This window comes from Daphnia magna, linkage group LG2 (genome assembly GCF_020631705.1).
Source record: "Daphnia magna isolate NIES linkage group LG2, ASM2063170v1.1, whole genome shotgun sequence".
NCBI classification, from domain to species: Eukaryota; Metazoa; Arthropoda; class Branchiopoda; order Diplostraca; family Daphniidae; genus Daphnia; species Daphnia magna.
In genome coordinates this window covers 9309674-9333849 of record NC_059183.1, presented here as the reverse complement: position 1 = coordinate 9333849, position 24176 = coordinate 9309674, and the positions used below count along the sequence as shown (strand labels likewise).

At 32.3% G+C, this 24176-nt stretch overlaps 2 protein-coding genes across 2 annotated transcripts; one reads left to right on the top strand and one right to left on the bottom strand.

Moving 5' to 3' along the window:
- The first annotated feature begins 5127 nt into the window (after positions 1 to 5127).
- Positions 5128 to 6456, top strand: LOC123469880. Its single transcript, XM_045169227.1, has 2 exons — positions 5128 to 5407; positions 5504 to 6456. Exons 1-2 carry the CDS (start codon positions 5176 to 5178, stop codon positions 6454 to 6456), a joined length of 1185 nt encoding a protein of 394 aa, XP_045025162.1. The 5' UTR covers positions 5128 to 5175.
- Positions 6457 to 19267: 12811 nt separating this feature from the next.
- Positions 19268 to 23808, bottom strand: LOC116934501 (retrovirus-related Pol polyprotein from transposon TNT 1-94). Its single transcript, XM_045169544.1, has 3 exons — positions 21834 to 23808; positions 21659 to 21760; positions 19268 to 21572 (listed from the first exon to the last, which is right to left on the bottom strand). The coding sequence occupies exons 1-3, from the start codon at positions 23784 to 23786 to the stop codon at positions 19431 to 19433; spliced, it is 4197 nt and encodes a 1398-aa protein (XP_045025479.1). The 5' UTR covers positions 23787 to 23808; the 3' UTR covers positions 19268 to 19430.
- Between the last annotated feature and the right edge of the window lie 368 nt (positions 23809 to 24176).

Below are 24176 nucleotides of genomic sequence, written 5' to 3'. Positions count from 1 at the left end.
AAAATGCTGACTGTTTGTCACGCTTAAAAATTGCTAGTATTCAGCCAGCGTCAACCAATATCAAATTCATTTGCTAAAAGCAAATGGGAGACGATATTTGTGTTGCAATTAAAAATGATTTAGAAACAGGTGAACTCGAAGAAAAATTTTGCCTCTCTAAGCCCGATTGGGTGAAAGAAATTGAATACTTTGAAATTCTAGAAGGTACACTTTATCGCCATGAATTGCCTTCTAAAAATAGCAAGCGGAACGAATTAAATCACCAATTAGTTTTGCCTTTGTCACTCCGTCATCTTGTGCTAAAAGAATTACATGATGCACCGATGGGAGGACATTTCGCTTTTTACAAAACTTACTTAAAAGTGAAAAATCATTACTATTGGCCGACTATGAGAGCTCATATTAAAGAATATTGCCAGGCTTGTAAAATCTGCATGGCCAACACTTCTTCAACATATAGAGCACTTTTGCACCCACACGAAATTGCGAAAGCTCCGTTTCAAGTAATAGGAATGGACTTTTTAGGTCCGATCACTCCGATTTCCCCAAATGGTAACAGTTATATATTAGTAATTACTGATTATTTTAGTCGCTGGGTGGAAGCCGTTGCGTTAAAAGATCAAACTGCTCACACTACAGCGGAATGTGTTTACAAAACAATTATTGTGAGGCATGGAATGCCTAAAGCTATTGTTTCTGATCGAGGAACCAATTTCACTTCGAAATTATTCCGATACTTTTGTAAAAAATTGAAAATTGACCAAAGATTGACGACAGCATACAACCCAGCTAGCAATGGAGAAACAGAAAGATTTAATCGTACATTGACATCAATGTTACGAAAAGAAATAAAAGATGGAGAGCATTCCAACTGGAAAGATATGTTGGATGATCTTTTATTTGCAAACCGTAGTTCTACGCATTCTTCGACACTTGAAACCCCTTATTATTTAGTGCACGGTAGAGATCCTAATATTCCTGTAAATGAATTTCTAGGTGATTCCCCTTCAACCTTTAAATCTGCTTCTGATTACGTAGGAAATTTAACTGATCGCTTGCGTTATAGCTTCCAACGAGTTCGCGAAGAAACCAAGAAAGCGCGGAATCGTCAACGCGAACAATATAACAAGCGAGCAAAAGAGAAGAAATATGTTGTAGGCGATAGAGTCTTATTAGATATTCGTGTAGTTAAGGATGGAGATAGTAGGAAATTTACTTCTAAATATAAAGGCCCTTATAGAGTAGTAAAAGTTTATAATAATAATACTGTTGATATAGCTGATAATTCTTATAAATGTCAACGTACGCATGTAAATCGTTTAAAACCACTGTACGAGACAATGCTGTGGAAAACAGAACTTTTTCCCCCAATTGAGAACCCCTCCGATTTTGAAAACCGATTTCGTAAGTCAATTGCGACTCAAACTCCAGAACATGACATTGCCATGGAAAATCAAGATCACGAAGGAATAATGGCAAGTGACAGCCCCGAAAACGACACCGCACACACAAGTGATCATTTGGCAGATGGAAATTGTTCACAACAACAAGATGACGTCAACGTAGATCGACCTTCGTCGGAAAATAATACATCTAACACAGACGAGTCCGACGACGGAACAACATCAATTCAGAATGACGCAATTAACGAAGATGACTCCGCACGCGCTGAGGTTAACGCAGATGAACGTCCATCATCAGAGCCCAAGGAAGATTTGTCAGCTGAGAAACCAGAAGAACTTCATGTTACCAGACGCCCGCAACGCAATCGACAAAAGCCTCTGCGTTATCGAGATGGAGTCCAATAACAAGAAAAAAAAAGAAAAATATTGCTATATTCTGTTATACGCCTATCACTTTTCTATTCTGTCTTCTTTTCCCTCTCTCGTCAAAAGCGTTGTAGTAGTCCGGTCGGGCTAGCAAAAAGTGTATGTTGAACCCCAAACAAATTGTAATAAGTTGTTTTTACATGAGATGTGTTTATATCCCTTTGATCTATGCTTTGTTAAAAAGCTCCCGAAAAATATTAATATTTAGTGTACTTATTTTAATTTTTAAAATATGCGTGTTTTTGTGATTCGATTAAAACTATTAAAATACAAGAAAATAGAAATTTGAAAAAATGAACTTTGTTAGTTATTCCCTCATTTATATTCAGGCTAAATTTTGTTTACATAACCTTAAAAGTGTGAAATTCACAGCCACTTTTAGCTGGTCACCTCCTTTTTCCCCCTTTTATAAAACGCGTCCGTGTTTTACACGTCTTATGTAAAAATCATGACAACGAAAATCGTTGCCGATAGTGAACTAGAGTTCGCTTCTCATCCGTTAAGGTCTCATTTTAATTGGCGGTTTATCCTTTACCACCCCAATAAATGATTCCCGGGAGCTAGTTTTACTTTTCAAGTTATTTTATGAAATATAAACCCAATTTTCCTCAAATTTTCTTACTACACGTTCTAGTTTCCGTCACACCCGCAGTGAGCGCTGTGGCGTTCTGTTATATTGTTTACATATATCCAAAAGTGGCCATCCAGTGGCGGAAACTAGAACGTGTAGTAAGAAAATTTGGGGAAAATTGGGTTTATATTTCATGAAATAACTTGAAAAGTAAAACTAGCTCCCGGGAATCATTTATTGGGGTGGTAAAAGATAAACCGCCGATTAAAATGAGACCTTAACGGATGAGGAGCGAACTCTAGTTCACTATCGGCAACGATTTTCGTTGTCATGATTTTTACATAAGAGCCGTGTAAAACACGGACGCGTTTTTAAGGGGGAAAAAAAGGAGGTGACCAGCTAAAAGTGGCTGTGAATTTCACACTTTTAAGGGTATGTAAACAAAATTTAGCCTGAATATAAATGAGGGAATAACTAACAAAGTTCATTTTTTAAAATTTCTATTTTCTTGTATTTTAATAGTTTTAATCGAATCACAAAAACACGCATATTTTAAAAATTAAAATAAGTACACTAAATATTAATATTTTTCGGGAGCTTTTTAACAGGGCATAGATCAAAGGGATATAAACACAGCTCATGTAAAAAACAACTTATTACAATTTGTCTGGGGTTAAAACCTAGCCCGACCGGACTATAGCCCCAGTAGTGTTTTTTAATAAATAAAACGGCAGAAGTAACAATAAGAATAGTCTCCAATTAGATTAAGCAATTTAACAAAAAAAAAAGAAAGAAAATTTTTTTTAATTCAATTGGAATTGGAATTAAATATAATTACATTGCGGAAAAATTGCTTTAAAAATTTCAAAAAATGCAAAAGCCGTTCGCACACGGATTGAGTCCAGCGCCAGACTCTCGCCTAGCCGAAAGAAACAAATCTCCATCGTCAGTGGGTAATTCCAATAACAAACTCACAAGAGCTACACGGCCAACGGAATTGACTGCTGAGAAGAGCGCGAGGCCTCGATATACAAGAAGGGGTTGGAAAGGCCACGATTAAACATCGTGACCCACCTTCCGTACATTGGAGCCGACGCACATTTGTTCCCTTTTTACAACCTTTCCCCGGGATTTGAACCCGAGTACCCACGCATAGCAAGGGAGCTTGCTAACCAACTGTCTTTGTTTGGGGTACAATCTATGCCTATATTCAAGCATGTCATTCCATCTCTGACAAACTAAATTTTTTTACTTATCATAAAATAAAAACCTCCCCGTTAGATAAAAAAAAACCTTACTTAACTAAGTTCATCAAGTTATTTGAAAGTATACTAGAACAACATCATCTAGCGGTCGAGTTTTAAACCACGAGTAAAAGTACTAATACGCATAAAATAGATATTAGATAAAATAGGGAAATTATATTAGCATTACCGTAGCAATCCTTGAGTCCAGAATTCTTCTCCTATTCCGCCTCCTATACTCTTCTTTCACTTCTTTTCCTTTCTTCGTATTTTTCGCTTATCTTTCACTTTACAAACAATCAAAACGACTCCGTAAAACCAAAAGAATGATTTGTAAAACCAATCAGTAATGATGTCGATATTTGAAGATTTCATAAAGTAAAGTTATAGAAAAACTTTCCATAGATTCGATATTTCAATAGTGTCACTTCAATGTGCCACGCCCAAACGTCAGCGCCACCGCTATAGCATCCCCTACACACCCGTGCACTTAGTTTTACCCTTTCTTTTGCTCCCCTTTTCGTAAGTTAGCCGCTAAAACGTGGAACTTTGACTGAGGAATGTTTCAAGGTCACCTACACACTTGCTAGTATTTCACACCTCCCACCCCTCCCCCTCTGTTTCCGTGCATACCCCTTTTCCATGTGTTGGACTTAGAAAATTCTAAACTTCGCATAGGATCTTTAAATTCTTTTTCTCGCCGTACATTTTTAAACGTTTCTTTTCTATTCCCCTTGCCAAATTAATGTTTATTTTTAAATTCTTTCTTTTCAATGATAATGTTTAATTTCCCCTCTTTCCAATAATACTAATTTAGTGTTGAAATGTTGTTTCCCTTTATGCTAAAACAAAATTATAATATGATGCATTTCATTTCCGTATCCTTTTGCCGTAGCGTAACTAGCAAAAAGCCAACGGATTATCTTTGACATTTTTAAGCCTAGAATAAGTTTACTCTCCTTTTTATCTTTTGCTACCCTTTTCATTCTTTTGATTTTATTTTTTTTGTATGAAAACCATAAAAGTTTCGTCTATTTTGTTTTATTCCATTCTTGTACGTACTGTTTTTCCCAAAATTTTGTTTTGTTTTCTTTGGTTTATGTCTATACAAATGTCACCATTGCCATTTCTGCTACTGCTAAGCCTTTGCTGGATTCGTCCGCAAGCCTTTAAAACAACCGTTTGCGATTGCTCAGAGCCATTAAGAATGGGAATTCTTCAATTCTCTGACGCAAATTGCCGACAAAAAGAAAATGACAAAAATAATGTTCAAGTGAAATACGGTGTTTACAGTGAAGAACGGGCAGCAGCCCATTTTCCGGGATATATTTGCGCAAAATGGAAAAACATTAAACACATTACTGTGAGTTTTTTCGGCCAAGTAGTGATTGTGCCGGACAAAATTTCCATCGATACGACACCTTCGGAGTGCAACGACATGATTACCCATAAAAAGTGCAACGGAAATGAGATGAAAGCTTCAGATAATAAATATGTATTCGATCACGATCCAACACCTTTGAAATATTGGATGAGTACAGTAACAGCAGAAATTATTAACTGCGTTCTTGAAAAAGTGCAACTTTATCAACAAAGTGAAGACACTAATTTCCAGACACCTATTGGCACAGCTTTCGCGACGGCAGGTAACTTGTCACATAATCATTTAACATTGGTATGGGACACCACCTACACGCATCACACAGCACCAATCAATCGACTTGTTGAATCTGGTGTCGGTACACTAACAAGACAGTTGGAAGGTGAAAAGTCATTCCGTCTACAGGATGACGACAATCAACTAGATTTCCACTTAACTCTTCGACCTCCTGGTCTTCCACTTTAACACAATTGTACGAACCGTACATCAGCTTACGATGTCGTTGGTCAACCAAAATTATACATTTTGACAGGAGAGATAAAGGAAAATTCTTCTTCAGCATCAACAACGACACCACCGCCACCTAACGCTGAAATTTTCCACATACCAGCTAATATACAGTATATTCGCGATAAACTCACCGATCACGAAAATGAATTAGCAAGACTAATTCAAATATTACAATGTGATTCCCGAAAGGCGAAACACGAACGAGCTATCGCATCTGCTAAATATAATGGATGGTTAGCGGCTTCCCAATTAAATTTACCACAATGCACGAAACTCCAAGCTTTGGGAAGAACGGCAGTTGTCATACAATGCAAAGAATTAAATTTCACATTTGACACCGTAGTGACCTCTTGCGGTCCGCAACCAAAATTCCAAAATTTTACGATAAACCTTGATGGATGGGAACTTGTAAAATTTTCACCCTGTTATTGGACCAATGGATTTGTCAACTTTAATGGCAAGCCGTACGCATTCATTAATAACACCTGGAACCCGATCAAGGCAAATATAATTTTACCAGAGCAGTCACTAGCCCACTCCTATCGTTACGAAGATGTCAAATTTTCTGATTACGAACATCGAAGCAACCCAGTATACAGTGATACCATGCTTAACCACATGAATATCATGGCCGATATTGCGGCAGCAATGAACGAACACTCACAAGATATATCTTCGGTACACGAAACATTGAGTACCACCAATGTTTTGATAACAGCATCCAATGTCGGGACCGGCACCAGCTGGTGGGTAAAAATCAAGGATTATTTTTACATCGGTATACTCTGTGTTTCCGGTTTGGTCCTCTTGCGTTTTTGCTATTGCTTGGGATTTTTTGAAATGATTCGGAGTTTATGCTGTACCAAATTGAAAACTCCGACCAGAACAACTTCCGGATCAATTGAAATGAATAACATGTGATTACGGGACGTAATCTCACGCCGCCGGGAGTGATGTAACGAAGCCATCAAAATATATATACCTTTGCAAGATACCCACAATATGATCTATTTGCTTATGCTTATTTTATATTCATATTATATTCTTATTCACTATTATAAACGTATTTGTTAGTTGCTTCATGTGCAACCATGTTGACCTAGATAAAACTTCCGGGTTCTGACTCACGCGTGTGACGCACCTATGCGTCACGAACATCACGCCACACGCGAAGATGCGACGTTTCATGGTGAACCCACTTTTCTGACAAGAGTCAGACAAGTACCAGCTTGCAAGACGTTCAGTAGCCTTTAGCTTGAATTGTCACTCTTAAACAGTAGACTTTTATCTAGATGTGTTAGCTTATTCATCGTAATCCATTAGTTATTCCTCAAACTTATCTTGTTCTTCTTTCCTCTCCGAGCATCGTGTGTATTCAAATTATCTTCTCAACACGTACTCCAAATACTATACGTGTCGGCAAGTAGTATTGTTTCCCGTTTTTCTCCTATTATTCCCTCACGCTTAGTAATACATAATCATCGTTGTGGGTAAATACGCCTCTGAGTTTATTTACACAACCAATTGTCTTAATTCGTAAAGCCATTCACCCGAGAGAAAGAATGCTTTACATATTCAATGTGAATACCCTGTGATACCATGAGTTTTTACTTCTATAGGTAAACAGGATCAAAAATACTTGTATTCAATGTGAATACACTGTAATATTATGAGTTTATACCTCTACATGTAAACAGAATCAAATATACTTGTATTCAATGTGAATACCCTGTTATATTATGAATTCATACTTCTAAATGTAAACAGAATCAAATATACTTGGATTCAATGTGAATACACTCTTATATTATGAGTTTATACTCGTACATGTAAACAGAATCAAATATACTTGTGTTCAATGTGATTACACTTTTATATTATGAGTTTATACTTCTACATGTAAACAGAATCAAATATACTTGGATTCAAGGTGAATACACTGTTATATTATGAGTTTATACTTCTACATGTAAACAGAATCAAATATACTTGTATTCAATGTGAATACACTCTTATATTATGAGTTTATACTTCTACAAGTAAACAGAATCAAATATACTTGTATTCAATGTGAATACATTGTGATACCATGAGTTTTAACTTCTATATGTAAACAGGATCAAATATACTTGTTTTCAAGGTAAATACACTGTGATACGATGAGTTTTATTTTCTATATGTAAACAGGATCACATATACTTGTATTCAATGTGAATACACTGTTATACTATGAGTTTATACTTCTACATGTAAACAGAATCAAATATACTTGTATTCAATGTGAATACACTGTTACATTATGAGTTTATACTTCTATATGTAAACAGGATCAAATATACTTGTATTCAATGTGAATACACTGTGATACCATAAGTTTTTATTTCTATATATGAAAACGATCAAATATACTTGTATTCAATCTGAATACACTGTTATATTATGAGCTTATACTTCTACATGTAAACAGAATCAAATATACTTGTATTCAATGTGAATACACTGTTACATTATGAGTTTATACTTCTACATGTAAACAGAATCAAAAATACTTGTATTCAATGTGAATACACTGTTATATTATGAGTTTATACTTCTACATGTAAACAGAATCAAATATACTCGTATTCAATGTGAATACCCTGTGATACCATGAGTTTTAACTTCTATATGTAAACAGGATCAAATATACTTGTATTCAATGTGAATACACTGTGATAACATGAGTTTTTACCTCTATATTTAAACAAAATCAAATATACTTGTATTCAATGTGAATACACTGTTATATTATGATTTTATACTTCTACATGTAAACAGAATCAAATATACTTGTATTCAATGTGAATACACTGTGATACCATGAGTTTTTACTTCTATATGTAAATAGGATCAAATATACTTGTATTCAATGTGAATAAACTGTGTTACCATGAGTTTTCACTTCTATATGTAAACAGGATCAAATTTACTTCTATTCAATGTGAATACACTGTTATATTATGAGTTAATACTTCTACATGTAAACAAAATCAAATATACTTGTATTCAATGTGAATACACTGTGATACCATGAATTTTAACTTCTATATGTAAACAGGATCAAATATACTTGTATTCAATGTGAATACACTGTTATATTATGATTTTATACTTCTACATGTAAACAGAATCAAATATACTTGTATTCAATGTGAATACACTGTGATACCATGAGTTTTCACTTCTATATGTAAACAGGATCAAATATACTTGTTTTCAATGTGAATACACTGTGATACCATGAGTTTTATTTTCTATAAGTAAACATTATCAAATATACTTGTATTCAATATGAATACACTGTGATACCATGAGTTTTTACTTCTATATGTAAACAGGATCAAATATACTTGTATTCAATGTGAATACACTGTTATATTATGAGTTAATACTGCTAAATGTAAACAGAATCAAATATACTTGTATTCAATGTGAATACACGGTTATATTATGAGTTAATACTTCTACATGTAAACAGAATCAAATATACTTGTATTCAATGTGAATACACTGTGATACCATGAATTTTAACTTCTATATGTAAACAGGATCAAATATACTTGTATTCAATGTGAATACACTGTTATATTATGATTTTATACTTCTACATGTAAACAGAATCAAATATACTTGTATTCAATGTGAATACACTGTGATACCATGAGTTTTCACTTCTATATGTAAACAGGATCAAATATACTTGTTTTCAATGTGAATACACTGTGATACCATGAGTTTTATTTTCTATAAGTAAACATTATCAAATATACTTGTATTCAATATGAATACACTGTGATACCATGAGTTTTTACTTCTATATGTAAACAGGATCAAATATACTTGTATTCAATGTGAATACACTGTTATATTATGAGTTAATACTTCTAAATGTAAACAGAATCAAATATACTTGTATTCAATGTGAATACACGGTTATATTATGAGTTAATACTTCTACATGTAAACAGAATCAAATATAGTTGTATTCAATGTGAATACACTGTGATACCATGAGTTTTAATTTATATATGTAAACAGGATCAAATATACTTGTATTCAATGTGAATACACTGTGATACCATGAGTTTTAACTTCTATATGTAAACAGGATCAAATATACTTCTATTCAATGTGAATACACTGTGATTTCATGAGTTTTTACTTCTATATGTAAACACGATCAAATATACTTATATTCAATGTGAATACGCTGTTATATTGTGAGTTTATACTTCTACATGTAAACAGAATCAAATATACTTGTATTCAATGTGAATACACTGTTCTATTATGAGTTTATACTTCTACATGTAAACAGACATCAATGTGAATACAATGTGATACCATGAGGTTTTACTTCTATATGTAAACAGGATCAAATATACTTGTATTCAATGTGAATACACTGTGATACCATGAGTTTTAATTTCTTTATGTAAACAGGATCAAATATACTTGTAATCAATGTGAATACACTGTGATACCATGAGGTTTTACTTCTATATGTAAACAGGATCAAATATACTTGTATTCAATGTTAATACACTGTTATATTATGAGTTTATACTTCTATATGTAAACAGGATCAAATATACTTGTATTCAATGTGAATACACTGTGATACCATGAGTTTTTACTTCTATATGTAAACACGATCAAATATACTTGTATTCAATGTGAATACACTGTTATGTTACGAATTTATACTTCTACATGTAAACAGAATCAAATATACTTGTATTTAATGTGAATACACTGTTATATTATGAATTTATACTTCTACATGTAAACAGAATCAAATATACTTGTATTCAATGTGAATACACTGTTATATTATGAGTTTATACTTCTACATGAAAACAGGATCAAATATACTTGAAATCAATGTGAATAAACTGTGATACCATGAGTTTTTATTTTTATATTTAAACAGGATCAAATATACTTGTATTCAATATGAATACACTGTTATATTATGAGTTTATATTTCTATATGTAAACAAGATCAAATATACTTGTATTCAATGTGAATACACTGTGATACCATGAGTTTTAACTTCTATATGTAAACAGGTTAAAATATACTTGTATTCAATGTGAATACACTGTTATATTATGAATTTTTTTATCTACATGTAAAAATAATCAAATATACTTGTATTCAATGTGAATGCACTATGATTCAATGAGTTTTTACTTCTATATGTAAACACGATCAAATATACTTATATTCAATGTGAATACACTGTTATATTATGAGTTTATACTTCAAAATGTAAACAGAATCAAATATACTTGTATTCAATGTGAATACACTGTTCTATTATGAGTTTATACTTCTACATGTAAACAGACTTCAATGTGAATACACTGTGATACCATGAGGTATTACTTCTATATGTAAACAGGATCAAATATACTTGTATTCAATGTGAATACACTGTTATATTATGAGTTTATACTTCTGCATGTAAACAGACTTCAATGTGAATACACTGTGATACCATGAGGTTTTACTTCTATATGTAAACAGGATAAAATATACTTGTATTCAATGTGAATACACTGTTATATTATGAGTTTATACTTCTAAATGTAAACAGAATCAAATATACTTGTATTCAATGTGAATACACTGTTATATTATGAGTTATACTTCTACATGTAAACAGAATCAAATATACTTGTATTTAATAAGAATACACTGTTATACCATAAGTTTTTACTTCTATATGTAAACAGGATCAAATATACTTGTATTCAATGTGAATACACTGTTATATTATGAGTTTATACTTCTTCATGTAAACAGAATCAACTATACTTGTATTCAAAGTGAATACACTGTTATACCATGAGTTTTTACTTATATATGTAAACAGGATCAAATATACTTGTATTCAATGTGAATACACTGTTATATTATGAGTTTATACTTCTACATGTAAACAGGATCAAATATACTTGTATTCAATGTGAATACACTGTGATACCATGAGTTTTAACTTCTATATGTAAACAGGATCAAATATACTTGTATTCAATGTGAATACACTGTGATTCCATGAGTTTTTACTTCTATATGTAAACACGATCAAATATACTTATATTCAATGTGAATACGCTGTTATATTGTGAGTTTATACTTCTACATGTAAACAGAATCAAATATACTTGTATTCAATGTGAATACACTGTTATATGATGAGTTTATACTTCTACATGTAAACAGAATTAAATATACTTGTATTCAATGTGAATACACTGTGATACCATGAGTTTTAACTTCTTTATGTAAACAGGATCAGATATACTTGTAATCAATGTGAATACACTGTGATACCATAAGGTTTTACTTCTATATGTAACCAGGATCAAACATACTTGTATTCAATGTGAATACGATCTTATATTATGAGTTTATACTTCTACATGTAAACAGAATCAAATATACTTGTATTCAATATGAATACACTGTGATACCATGAGTTTTTACTTCTATATGTAAACAGGATCAAATATACTTGTATTCAATGTGAATACACTGTTATATTATGAGTTTATCTACATGTTAACAGAATCAAATATACTTGTATTCAATGTGAATACACTGTGATTCCATGAGTTTTTACTTCTATATGTAAACACGATCAAATATACTTATATTCAATGTGAATACACTGTTATATTACAAGTTTATACTTTAACATGTAAACAGAATCAAATATACTTGTATTCAATGTGAATACACTGTTCTATTATGAGTTTATACTTCTGCATGTAAACAGACTTCAATGTGAATACACTGTGATACCATGAGGTTTTACTTCTATATGTAAACAGGATAAAATATACTTGTATTCAATGTGAATACACTGTTATATTATGAGTTTATACTTCTACATGTAAACAGAATCAAATATACTTGTATTCAATGTGAATACACTGTTATATTATGAGTTATACTTCTACATGTAAACAGAATCAAATATACTTGTATTTAATAAGAATACACTGTTATACCATAAGTTTTTACTTCTATATGTAAACAGGATCAAATTTACTTGTATTCAATGTGAATACACTGTTATATTATGAGTTTATACTTCTTCATGTAAACAGAATCAACTATACTTGTATTCAATGTGAATACACTGTTATATTATGAATTTATACTTCTACATGTAAACAGGATCAAATATACTTGTATTCAATGTGAATACACTGTGATACCATGAGTTTTAACTTCTATATGTAAACAGGATCAAATATACTTGTATTCAATGTGAATACACTGTGATTCCATGAGTTTTTACTTCTATATGTAAACACGATCAAATATACTTATATTCAATGTGAATACGCTGTTATATTGTGAGTTTATACTTCTACATGCAAACAGAATCAAATATACTTGTATTCAATGTGAATACACTGTTCTATTATGAGTTTATACTTCTACATGTAAACAGACATCAATGTGAATACAATGTGATACCATGAGGTTTTACTTCTATATGTAAACAGGATCAAATATACTTGTATTCAATGTGAATACACTGTGATACCATGAGTTTTAATTTCTTTATGTTAACAGGATCAAATATACTTGTAATCAATGTGAATACACTGTGATACCATGAGGTTTTACTTCTATATGTTAACAGGATCAAATATACTTGTATTCAATGTTAATACACTGTTATATTATGAGTTTATACTTCTATATGTAAACAGGATCAAATATACTTGTATTCAATGTGAATACACTGTGATACCATGAGTTTTTACTTCTATATGTAAACACGATCAAATATACTTGTATTCAATGTGAAAACACTGTTATGTTATGAATTTATACTTCTACATGTAAACAGAATCAAATATACTTGTATTCAATGTGAATACACTGTTATATTATGAGTTTATACTTCTACATGAAAACAGGATCAAATATATTGAAATCAATGTGAATAAACTGTGATACCATGAGTTTTTATTTTTATATTTAAACAGGATCAAATATACTTGTATTCAATATGAATACACTGTTATATTATGAGTTTATATTTCTATATGTAAACAAGATCAAATATACTTGTATTCAATGTGAATACATAGTGATACCATGAGTTTTAACTTCTATATGTAAACAGGATAAAATATACTTGTATTCAATGTGAATACACTGTTATATTATGAGTTTATTTATCTACATGTAAAAAGAATCAAATATACTTGTATTCAATGTGAATACACTGTGATTCAATGAGTTTTTACTTCTATATGTAAACACGATCAAATATACTTATATTCAATGTGAATACACTGTTATATTATGAGTTTATACTTCAAAATGTAAACAGAATCAAATATACTTGTATAAAATGTGAATACACTGTTCTATTATGAGTTTATACTTCTACATGTAAACAGACTTCAATGTGAATACACTGTGATACCATGAGGTATTACTTCTATATGTAAACAGGATCAAATATACTTGTATTCAATGTGAATACACTGTTTTACCACGAATTTTTACTTCTTTATGTAAACAGGATCAAATATACTTGTATTCAATGTGAATACACTGTTATATTATGAGTTTATACTTCTACATGTAAACAGAATCAAATATACTTGTATTCAATGTGAATACACTGTTCTATTATGAGTTTATACTTCTGCATGTAAACAGGCTTCAATGTGAATACACTGTGATACCATGAGGTTTTTCTTCTATATGTAAACAGGATCAAATATACTTGTATTCAATGTGAATACACTGTTATATTATGAGTTTATACTTCTACATGTACACAGAATCAAATATACTTGTATTCAATGTGAATACACTGTTATATTATGAGTTATACTTCAACATGTAAACAGAATCAAATTTACTTGTATTTAATAAGAGTACACTGTTATACAATAAGTTTTTACTTCTATATGTAAACAGGATCAAATATACTTGTATTCAATGTGAATACACTGTTATATTATGAGTTTATACTTCTACATGTAAACAGAATCAAATATACTTGTATTCAGTCTGAATACACTGTTATACCATGAGTTTTTACATCTATATGTAAACAGGATCAAATATACTTGTATTCAATGTGAATACACTGTTTTACCAAGAATTTTTACTTCTTTATGTAAACAGGATCAAATATACTTGTATTCAATGTGAATACACTGTTATATTATGAGTTTATACTTCTACATGTAAACGGAATCAAATATACTTTTAAACAATGTGAATACACTGTTATATTATGAGTTTATACTTCTACATGTAAACAGAATCAAATATACTTGTATTCAATGTGAATACACTGTTATACCATGAGTTTTTACTTCTATATGTAAACAGGATAAAATATACTTGTATTCAATGTGAATACACTGTTATACCACGAGTTTTTACTTCTTTATATAAACAGGATCAAATATACTTGTATTCAATGTGAATACACTGTTATATTATGAGTTTATACTTGGACATGTAAACAGAATCAAATATACTTGTATTGAATTTGAATACACTGTTATATTATGAGTTTATACTTCTACATGTAAACAGAATCAAATATACTTGTATTCAATGTGAATACACTGTTATACCATGAGTTTTTACTTCTATATGTAAACAGAATTAAATATTCTTGTATTCAATGTGAATACACTGTTATACCATGAGTTTTTACTTCTATATGTAAACAGGATCAAATATACTTGTATTGAATGTGAATACACTGTTATATTATGAGTTTATACTTCTACATGTAAACAGAATCAAATATACTTGTATTCAATGTAAAAACACTGTTATATTATGAGTTTATACTTCTACATGAAAACAGAATCAAATATACTTGTATTTAAAAAGAATACACTGTTATACCATAAATTTTTACTTCGATATGTAAACAGGAGCAAATATACTTGTATTCAATGTGAATACACTGTTATATTATGAGTTTATACTTCTACATGTAAACAGAATCAACTATACTTGTATTCAATGTGAATACACTGTTATACCATGAGTTTTTACTTCTATATGTAAACAGGATCAAATATACTTGTATTCAATGTGAACACACTGTTATATTATGAGTTATACTTCAACATGTAAACAGAATCAAATATACTTGTATTTAATAAGAATACACTGTTATACCATAAGTTTTTACTTCTATATGTAAACAGGATCAAATATACTTGTATTCAATGTGAATACACTGTTATATTATGAGTTTATACTTCTACATGTAAACAGAATCAAATATACTTGTATTCAATCTGAATAAACTGTTATACCATGAGTTTTTACATCTATATGTAAACAGGATCAAATATACTTGTATTCAATGTGAATACACTGTTTTGCCAAGAATTTTTACTTCTTTATGTAAACAGGATCAAATATACTTGTATTCAATGTGAATATACTGTTATATTATGAGTTTATACTTCTACATGTAAACAGAATCAAATATACTTTTAAACAATGTGAATACACTGTTATATTATGAGTTTATACTTCTACATGTAAACAGAATCAAATATACTTGTATTCAATGTGAATACACTGTGATACCATGAATTTTTTCTTCTATATGTAACAGGATCAAATATACTTTTATTCAAGGTGAATACACTGTTATATTATGAGTTAATACTTCTACATGGAAACAGAATGAAATATACTTGTATTCAATGTGAATACACTGTTATATTATGATTTTATACTTCTACATGTAAACAGAATCAAATATACTTGTATTCAATGTGAATACACTGTTATACCATGAGGGTTTACTTCTATATGTAAACAAGATCAAATATACATGTATTCAATCTGAATGCAATGTTATATTATGAGTTTATACTTCTACATGTAAACAGAATCAAATAAACTTGTATTCAATGTGAATACACCGTTATACCATGAGTGTTTACTTCTATATGTAAACAGGATAAAATATACTTGTATTCAATGTGAATACACTGTTCTATTATGAGTTTATACTTCTACATGTAAACAGACATCAATGTGAATACAATGTGATACCATGAGGTTTTACTTCTATATGTAAACAGGATCAAATATACTTGTATTCAATGTGAATACACTGTGATACCATGAGTTTTAATTTCTTTATGTTAACAGGATCAAATATACTTGTAATCAATGTGAATACACTGTGATACCATGAGGTTTTACTTCTATATGTAAACAGGATCAAATATACTTGTATTCAATGTTAATACACTGTTATATTATGAGTTTATACTTCTATATGTAAACAGGATCAAATATACTTGTATTCAATGTGAATACACTGTGATACCATGAGTTTTTACTTCTATATGTAAACACGATCAAATATACTTGTATTCAATGTGAATACACTGTTATGTTATGAATTTATACTTCTACATGTAAACAGAATCAAATATACTTGTATTTAATGTGAATACACTGTTATATTATGAGTTTATACTTCTACATGTAAACAGAATCAAATATACTTGTATTCAATGTGAATACACTGTTATATTATGAGTTTATACTTCTACATGTAAACAGAATCAAATATACTTGTATTCAATGTGAATACACTGTTATACCATGAGGGTTTACTTCTATATGTAAACAAGATCAAATATACATGTATTCAATCTGAATGCAATGTTATATTATGAGTTTATACTTCTACATGTAAACAGAATCAAATAAACTTGTATTCAATGTGAATACACCGTTATACCATGAGTGTTTACTTCTATATGTAAACAGGATAAAATATACTTGTATTCAATGTGAATACACTGTTCTATTATGAGTTTATACTTCTACATGTAAACAGACATCAATGTGAATACAATGTGATACCATGAGGTTTTACTTCTATATGTAAACAGGATCAAATATACTTGTATTCAATGTGAATACACTGTGATACCATGAGTTTTAATTTCTTTATGTTAACAGGATCAAATATACTTGTAATCAATGTGAATACACTGTGATACCATGAGGTTTTACTTCTATATGTAAACAGGATCAAATATACTTGTATTCAATGTTAATACACTGTTATATTATGAGTTTATACTTCTATATGTAAACAGGATCAAATATACTTGTATTCAATGTGAATACACTGTGATACCATGAGTTTTTACTTCTATATGTAAACACGATCAAATATACTTGTATTCAATGTGAATACACTGTTATGTTATGAATTTATACTTCTACATGTAAACAGAATCAAATATACTTGTATTTAATGTGAATACACTGTTATATTATGAGTTTATACTTCTACATGTAAACAGAATCAAATATACTTGTATTCAATGTGAATACACTGTTATATTATGAGTTTATACTTCTACATGAAAACAGGATCAAATATATTGAAATCAATGTGAATAAACTGTGATACCATGAGTTTTTATTTTTATATTTAAACAGGATCAAATATACTTGTATTCAATATGAATACACTGTTATATTATGAGTTTATATTTCTATATGTAAACAAGATCAAATATACTTGTATTCAATGTGAATACATAGTGATACCATGAGTTTTAACTTCTATATGTAAACAGGATAAAATATACTTGTATTCAATGTGAATACACTGTTATATTATGAGTTTATTTATCTACATGTAAAAAGAATCAAATATACTTGTATTCAATGTGAATACACTGTGATTCAATGAGTTTTTACTTCTATATGTAAACACGATCAAATATACTTATATTCAATGTGAATACACTGTTATATTATGAGTTTATACTTCAAAATGTAAACAGAATCAAATATACTTGTATAAAATGTGAATACACTGTTCTATTATGAGTTTATACTTCTACATGTAAACAGACTTCAATGTGAATACACTGTGATACCATGAGGTATTACTTCTATATGTAAACAGGATCAAATATACTTGTATTCAATGTGAATACACTGTTTTACCACGAATTTTTACTTCTTTATGTAAACAGGATCAAATATACTTGTATTCAATGTGAATACACTGTTATATTATGAGTTTATACTTCTACATGTAAACAGAATCAAATATACTTGTATTCAATGTGAATACACTGTTCTATTATGAGTTTATACTTCTGCATGTAAACAGGCTTCAATGTGAATACACTGTGATACCATGAGGTTTTTCTTCTATATGTAAACAGGATCAAATATACTTGTATTCAATGTGAATACACTGTTATATTATGAGTTTATACTTCTACATGTACACAGAATCAAATATACTTGTATTCAATGTGAATACACTGTTATATTATGAGTTATACTTCAACATGTAAACAGAATCAAATATACTTGTATTTAATAAGAGTACACTGTTATACAATAAGTTTTTACTTCTATATGTAAACAGGATCAAATATACTTGTATTCAATGTGAATACACTGTTATATTATGAGTTTATACTTCTACATGTAAACAGAATCAAATATACTTGTATTCAGTCTGAATACACTGTTATACCATGAGTTTTTACATCTATATGTAAACAGGATCAAATATACTTGTATTCAATGTGAATACACTGTTTTACCAAGAATTTTTACTTCTTTATTGTTAGAATTCAATAAAATCGAAGCACGAATTTAGTTTTCAAGTCCCTTTTATATTGTCATGGCATGGCATCGACTCAATACACACATGGTAATATAACATGGCATGAGATTAGTTAATAACAAAGAAATACTTTAACCAGAACACTTGATACTCACACCACAGATATTATAAGAAGGAGACTAGACACTGACAGGAAAGGAATCAAGAAGACAGATGGAGAGGCAAAACAGAAACCCCCCTTGGGCGTTTGTACAGCCTCTTTCTAAAGGGGTGAGAGCCGTAACTAAACTTCTGGCGCGAAGTATGAGATTGGTCCGCAACAGTCTCCCTCAATCTCATACTTGGTAAATCTGTTACAACACCTACACCTATTCTTTTTCTCATATCAACGAATCTTGGTCCTGGAAGTGCTTTTGTAAATGTATCGGCCAGCTGATTATGTGTTCTAACAAATTTCACTGCTAGCAGTCCGTCCGCCACTTGTTCTCTTATCCAGTGCCACTTGAGTCGAATGTGTTTTGTTCTTTGGTGCAGTTCAGGATTATGCACCAGTCTCACTGCCCCTTCGTTATCACAATACATTGGTACATTCCTGATATCCTTCCCAAGTAGATCTTCCAATAAGTAGCCAAGCCATACAGCTGTTTTTCCTCCTTGGCACACTGCTATGTATTCAGCTTCTGTTGTTGATAAAGCCGTAGTTGGTTGTTTCTTGCTGGACCAAGCCACTGGTCCATCATTGAGAAACATTATACTTCCTGATGTTGACTTGGAATCATCAATATCGCCTGCAAAGTCCGCGTCAACATAGCAAGCAAGTCCTTTCTTTTGTCCGCCAACCCAAATTCCATATTCTTTTGTTGCTTTCAAATAGCCAAAAATTTGGTCGAGGGCTTTCCAATGTTCGTTCATTGGGTTTTGACAAAATTTTGCAATTCTACACACTGCATAGGCTAAGTCTGGGCGGGTTTGAAGGGCTATATACAACAGAGCGCCTACAGCTTCGCGAAAGCTGTAACCTCTCTCTCCCTCGCTCTGTTGTCCTTTACACACAGTAAGTTTCACTTTTGGATCTGCTGGAGTCACTCTGGGGAATGCTTCATTCATCCCGAATCTTGTTAATATCTTCTCTATTAAATGTTGCTGTGACAGGAAATATCGGCTGTTTGTGGGATCCATAGTGATATTGATCCCGATGTATCTGGTTGGTGGCACTACTTTAAATTGGTATTCTTCTCCAATTGCTTCTTGAACTTCAATTAGAGTTTGTTTTCTTTTGCTGCCTGTCCATGCATCATCCACGTGAACTATAATGTAGCTGGTTTCAGTATTTGTTCTCTTGATGTATACACATGGATCGGCTCTACACGGTTTAAATCCAAGACGGAGAAGAGTGCGGTCAAATCTGCCATGCCAGAGTCGAGGAGCTTGTTTCAATCCATTTACAGACTTTTTAAGCAAACACACTAAATTTTCTTTTCCTGGAGCTATAAAACCTTCCGGTTGTTTCATGTACACCTCCTTGTCCAAATCAGCGTAGAGAAAAGCTGTGCTAATATCAAACTGCATCACTTCCATGTTTTGGGCCGCACACTCGCTTAACACTACTTTAACCGATTCACTGTGTGGAACTGGTGCAAATGTTTCTTCATAATCCATTCCATATCGTTGTCCGGTTCCAATTACTACCAATCTTCCCTTGTAGGTTTCTTCTACTCCCTCGTAGGCTGGTTTTATTTTGCCAATCATTTTGCAATTTAGTGCAGTTCGGTCAACAGGAAGAGGAACAAGGATCCATGTTTTGTTCCGAATTTGAGCGTCGAATTCCTTTTGATAAGCTGGTAGCCATTTTTCTTTATTCATGGCCATAGCTTCTCTGTAGCTCTGTGGCTCATTCGATTCCACATGTAATGCTCTACTGTTTTTCTCCATAAATTCTCCGATTAATCCAAGTTTGGCCAATGGTCTATCTAGAGAATTCCTAAAGGCTTCATATCTTGCTGTATAATGCTTGGGTCGTCCAGTTCTTCTTCCTTGACCTTCCGGAATTGGTAGATCAATAACGGGAAGTGTTTCATCATCGGCTTGTGGATCGATTTGGTTAGGAACAGGAGGAGTTCTCGTAGTTTTATCTTTCGGACGTTGTTGTTTTCTTCTTCTCGGCTCTTCCTGTTCTATTTCAATCTCTGCTCCGATTTCGGGAATTGGTTCTTCTCCTCCACCAGTTTCGTTGTTTATTTCAACACGATCAATCTCTTGAACTTTCTCATGAGCTTGATTGATTTCTTCTTGTCTTCGGTTCTCTGCCATATCTAATTCTTGTTGATCAATCTCTTGAGCCTCCTAGATATAAATATTCAAATTCTCATTAGTGTATACACATATTTTTTTATTTTTTTTTTTTTTTTTTAACTCCTCATTTTTATTACCGTATGAGTTTCATGATTCTCTTCTTGTTTATTATCTGCTGATGTTCCTTCGTCACTTGTTCCTGGTATTGTGCTTTTTAACTCTTCTTGGATTTCTTCATCCTATCACCACACAAATTATTTAATAAATCATTAAATAATCCTCAAAATTTAAAAAAATTGTTATTATTGTTACCAATCCAAGAATTTCTGCAGAAAGAAGGAATGGATCAAATAATGTTTCCTTTTCTCTTGTCTCTTCATTGTAGTCGTTGATCAGCAGATCTTCATTAAAAATCACGTCCCTGCTTGTGATGAATTTTCTCGAAATAGGCTCCCATATGATCCATCCTTTCATATCTTCTGGATATCCGACCAACCATCCTGGTTGAGCTTTGGCGTCAAGTTTCTTTCTTAGCTGATCAGGTACATGAAAATAAGCTCGACATCCAATTACTCGAAAATGCTCAACACTTGGCTTCTTATTGTAGAATAACTCGAATGGTGTTTTGTTGACTCGCGACGAAATAGTTCTATTGAGAACGTGAACGGTGCTGAGTAGAAACTCTCCCCATAATTCCAGGACTCTTCTGCTTTCTTTCTTTATCAGGCTTGACTCTGACTGGACTTCTCTCATATGGATAATTTTTCTTGTTGGTTCCATGGTTCTTCTCATTTCTCTTTCACTTCTCGAGTTTTCTTGTGGAGTGTACCTGTTTGAAGTTTGTTGGATAATTCCATTTTTCTCACGAAATTCTCTATTCTTCAAGTACTCGATTCCTCCGTCCGATCTGAATTTCTTTACTTTCTTGCCTGTTTGTCGTTCTAGCCATGCCACAAAAATTTCAGATTTTTCAGCTGCTTCTCCCTTTTTCTTCAATAAATAGACTTTAGTGAATCCGCTGTAATCATCTTTAAAAATTACGAAGCAGGTTTCTCCCTTTGGAGTAGGAACATTGACAAATCCAACATCAGTATGAATCAATTCTCCCACTTCAGTAGCTCGATTGTTACTTGCCTTAAATGGTGATCTCTTCATTGCTCCAAATATGCAACCTTCACAGATGTAGTCTTCCTCTTCATCTTCTTTGTTCAGTTTCAAACCATTCACTGCTCCGAGTCTCGCCATTTTTCTGACTGTTTTATTGCATGCGTGGCCGAATCTTCTATGCCATCGAGCGATTGAGAATGGTGACTTGACACTTGCTGCTGCTGATTCAATTGTTGGCGGTTTTTGGCTCTGGATGACTGCTGTAAACTTCATGTGGTACAATGACTTGCCTAACTTTCTTCCTTCCAGCACAGGAGTGTTTGTCTTCTTATCTATGATGAGCACGATATTGTCAGTGAAATTCGCCTTAAATCCACGATCCATTACAGTTCCAAGGGAGAAAAGATTGGCTCCAAGTTCGGGAACAAATAACACATCGTTCAGCTTGCCAATTATTCTTTTTCCGTCCACGTACGATTCTATTTCGATGTCTCCTACTCCTAATACATCCAGCTTGATGGAACCAATTCCATGTACTTTCCAAGATCCTGGCTCAACTGATTTTAGTGAAGAGAAGAAATATTTTCGTTCCGTCATATGGTGTGTGGCGCCTGAGTCTGCATACCAGTCGTTTTCATTCTTTGACAGGAAACAGTATGATGAAAGCAGGTTGGATGCTGGATGATGGATGTCGTTGTCGCCTCCACCTCCGTTGAATTTACGATTGTTGTCAAATTTCACTTGGCGTGCATTTCTCTGCTCTCCCTGCTTTTTGTCGTAGCAATTGCGTGCTAGATGACCCGGTTTTCCACATTCGTAGCAATCATATGGACCAAATGGTGGTTTAGATCCTTGATGGTAGCCTCTTCCTCCTCGATAATCTCCTCGGTGACCTCCATTGCTGCGATGTCCTTCTCCTCGTCCGTAACCTCTGTATCCGCCACTTCCTCTTTCGCCACCATTTCCACGATAGCCTCTTCCTCGATATCCTCTTCCACGATAGCCTCCTCTGTAATCACCATGGGCTGCAAATACAGTTTCAGTATTTTCATCAGTTGATTTCTGTATCTTGCTCGGGTGTGAAGCAAAGAATGCCACATCAGCCGGATTTATTCCACCTCCTGGTACAGCTTTGTTTCTGGTTTCTTCAAGCACCATTCTTGCAGTCAGTCGAATGAGATTTCTGTGCTCTCCAGACGGTAGAGTTCCCCATGCTGCTCTAGCGCCATGAAAACTTGGTGGTAGAGTAGACAGAATACGATCTTCAATTTGTTCATCTGATACTGGAGCTCCCACATTACTCAATTCATCTGCCATCTGCTTTATAGTGTTGATGTGTGCCGATACACTATGCTCTGTCAAATAATAAATTGCCTTTCAAAAATATACTTCATTGTTGTTGATTTTTGGTTCTTATTACCAGGATTCATGATGTACTGGAAAAACTTCGCTGTCAATTGATTTGAGTTGGCTGCTGCCACTTGTGCGTGCTCTTGATTAAGTCTTTTCCACATGTCAGCCGCGTCAACTGATCCTCCGACTGACGTC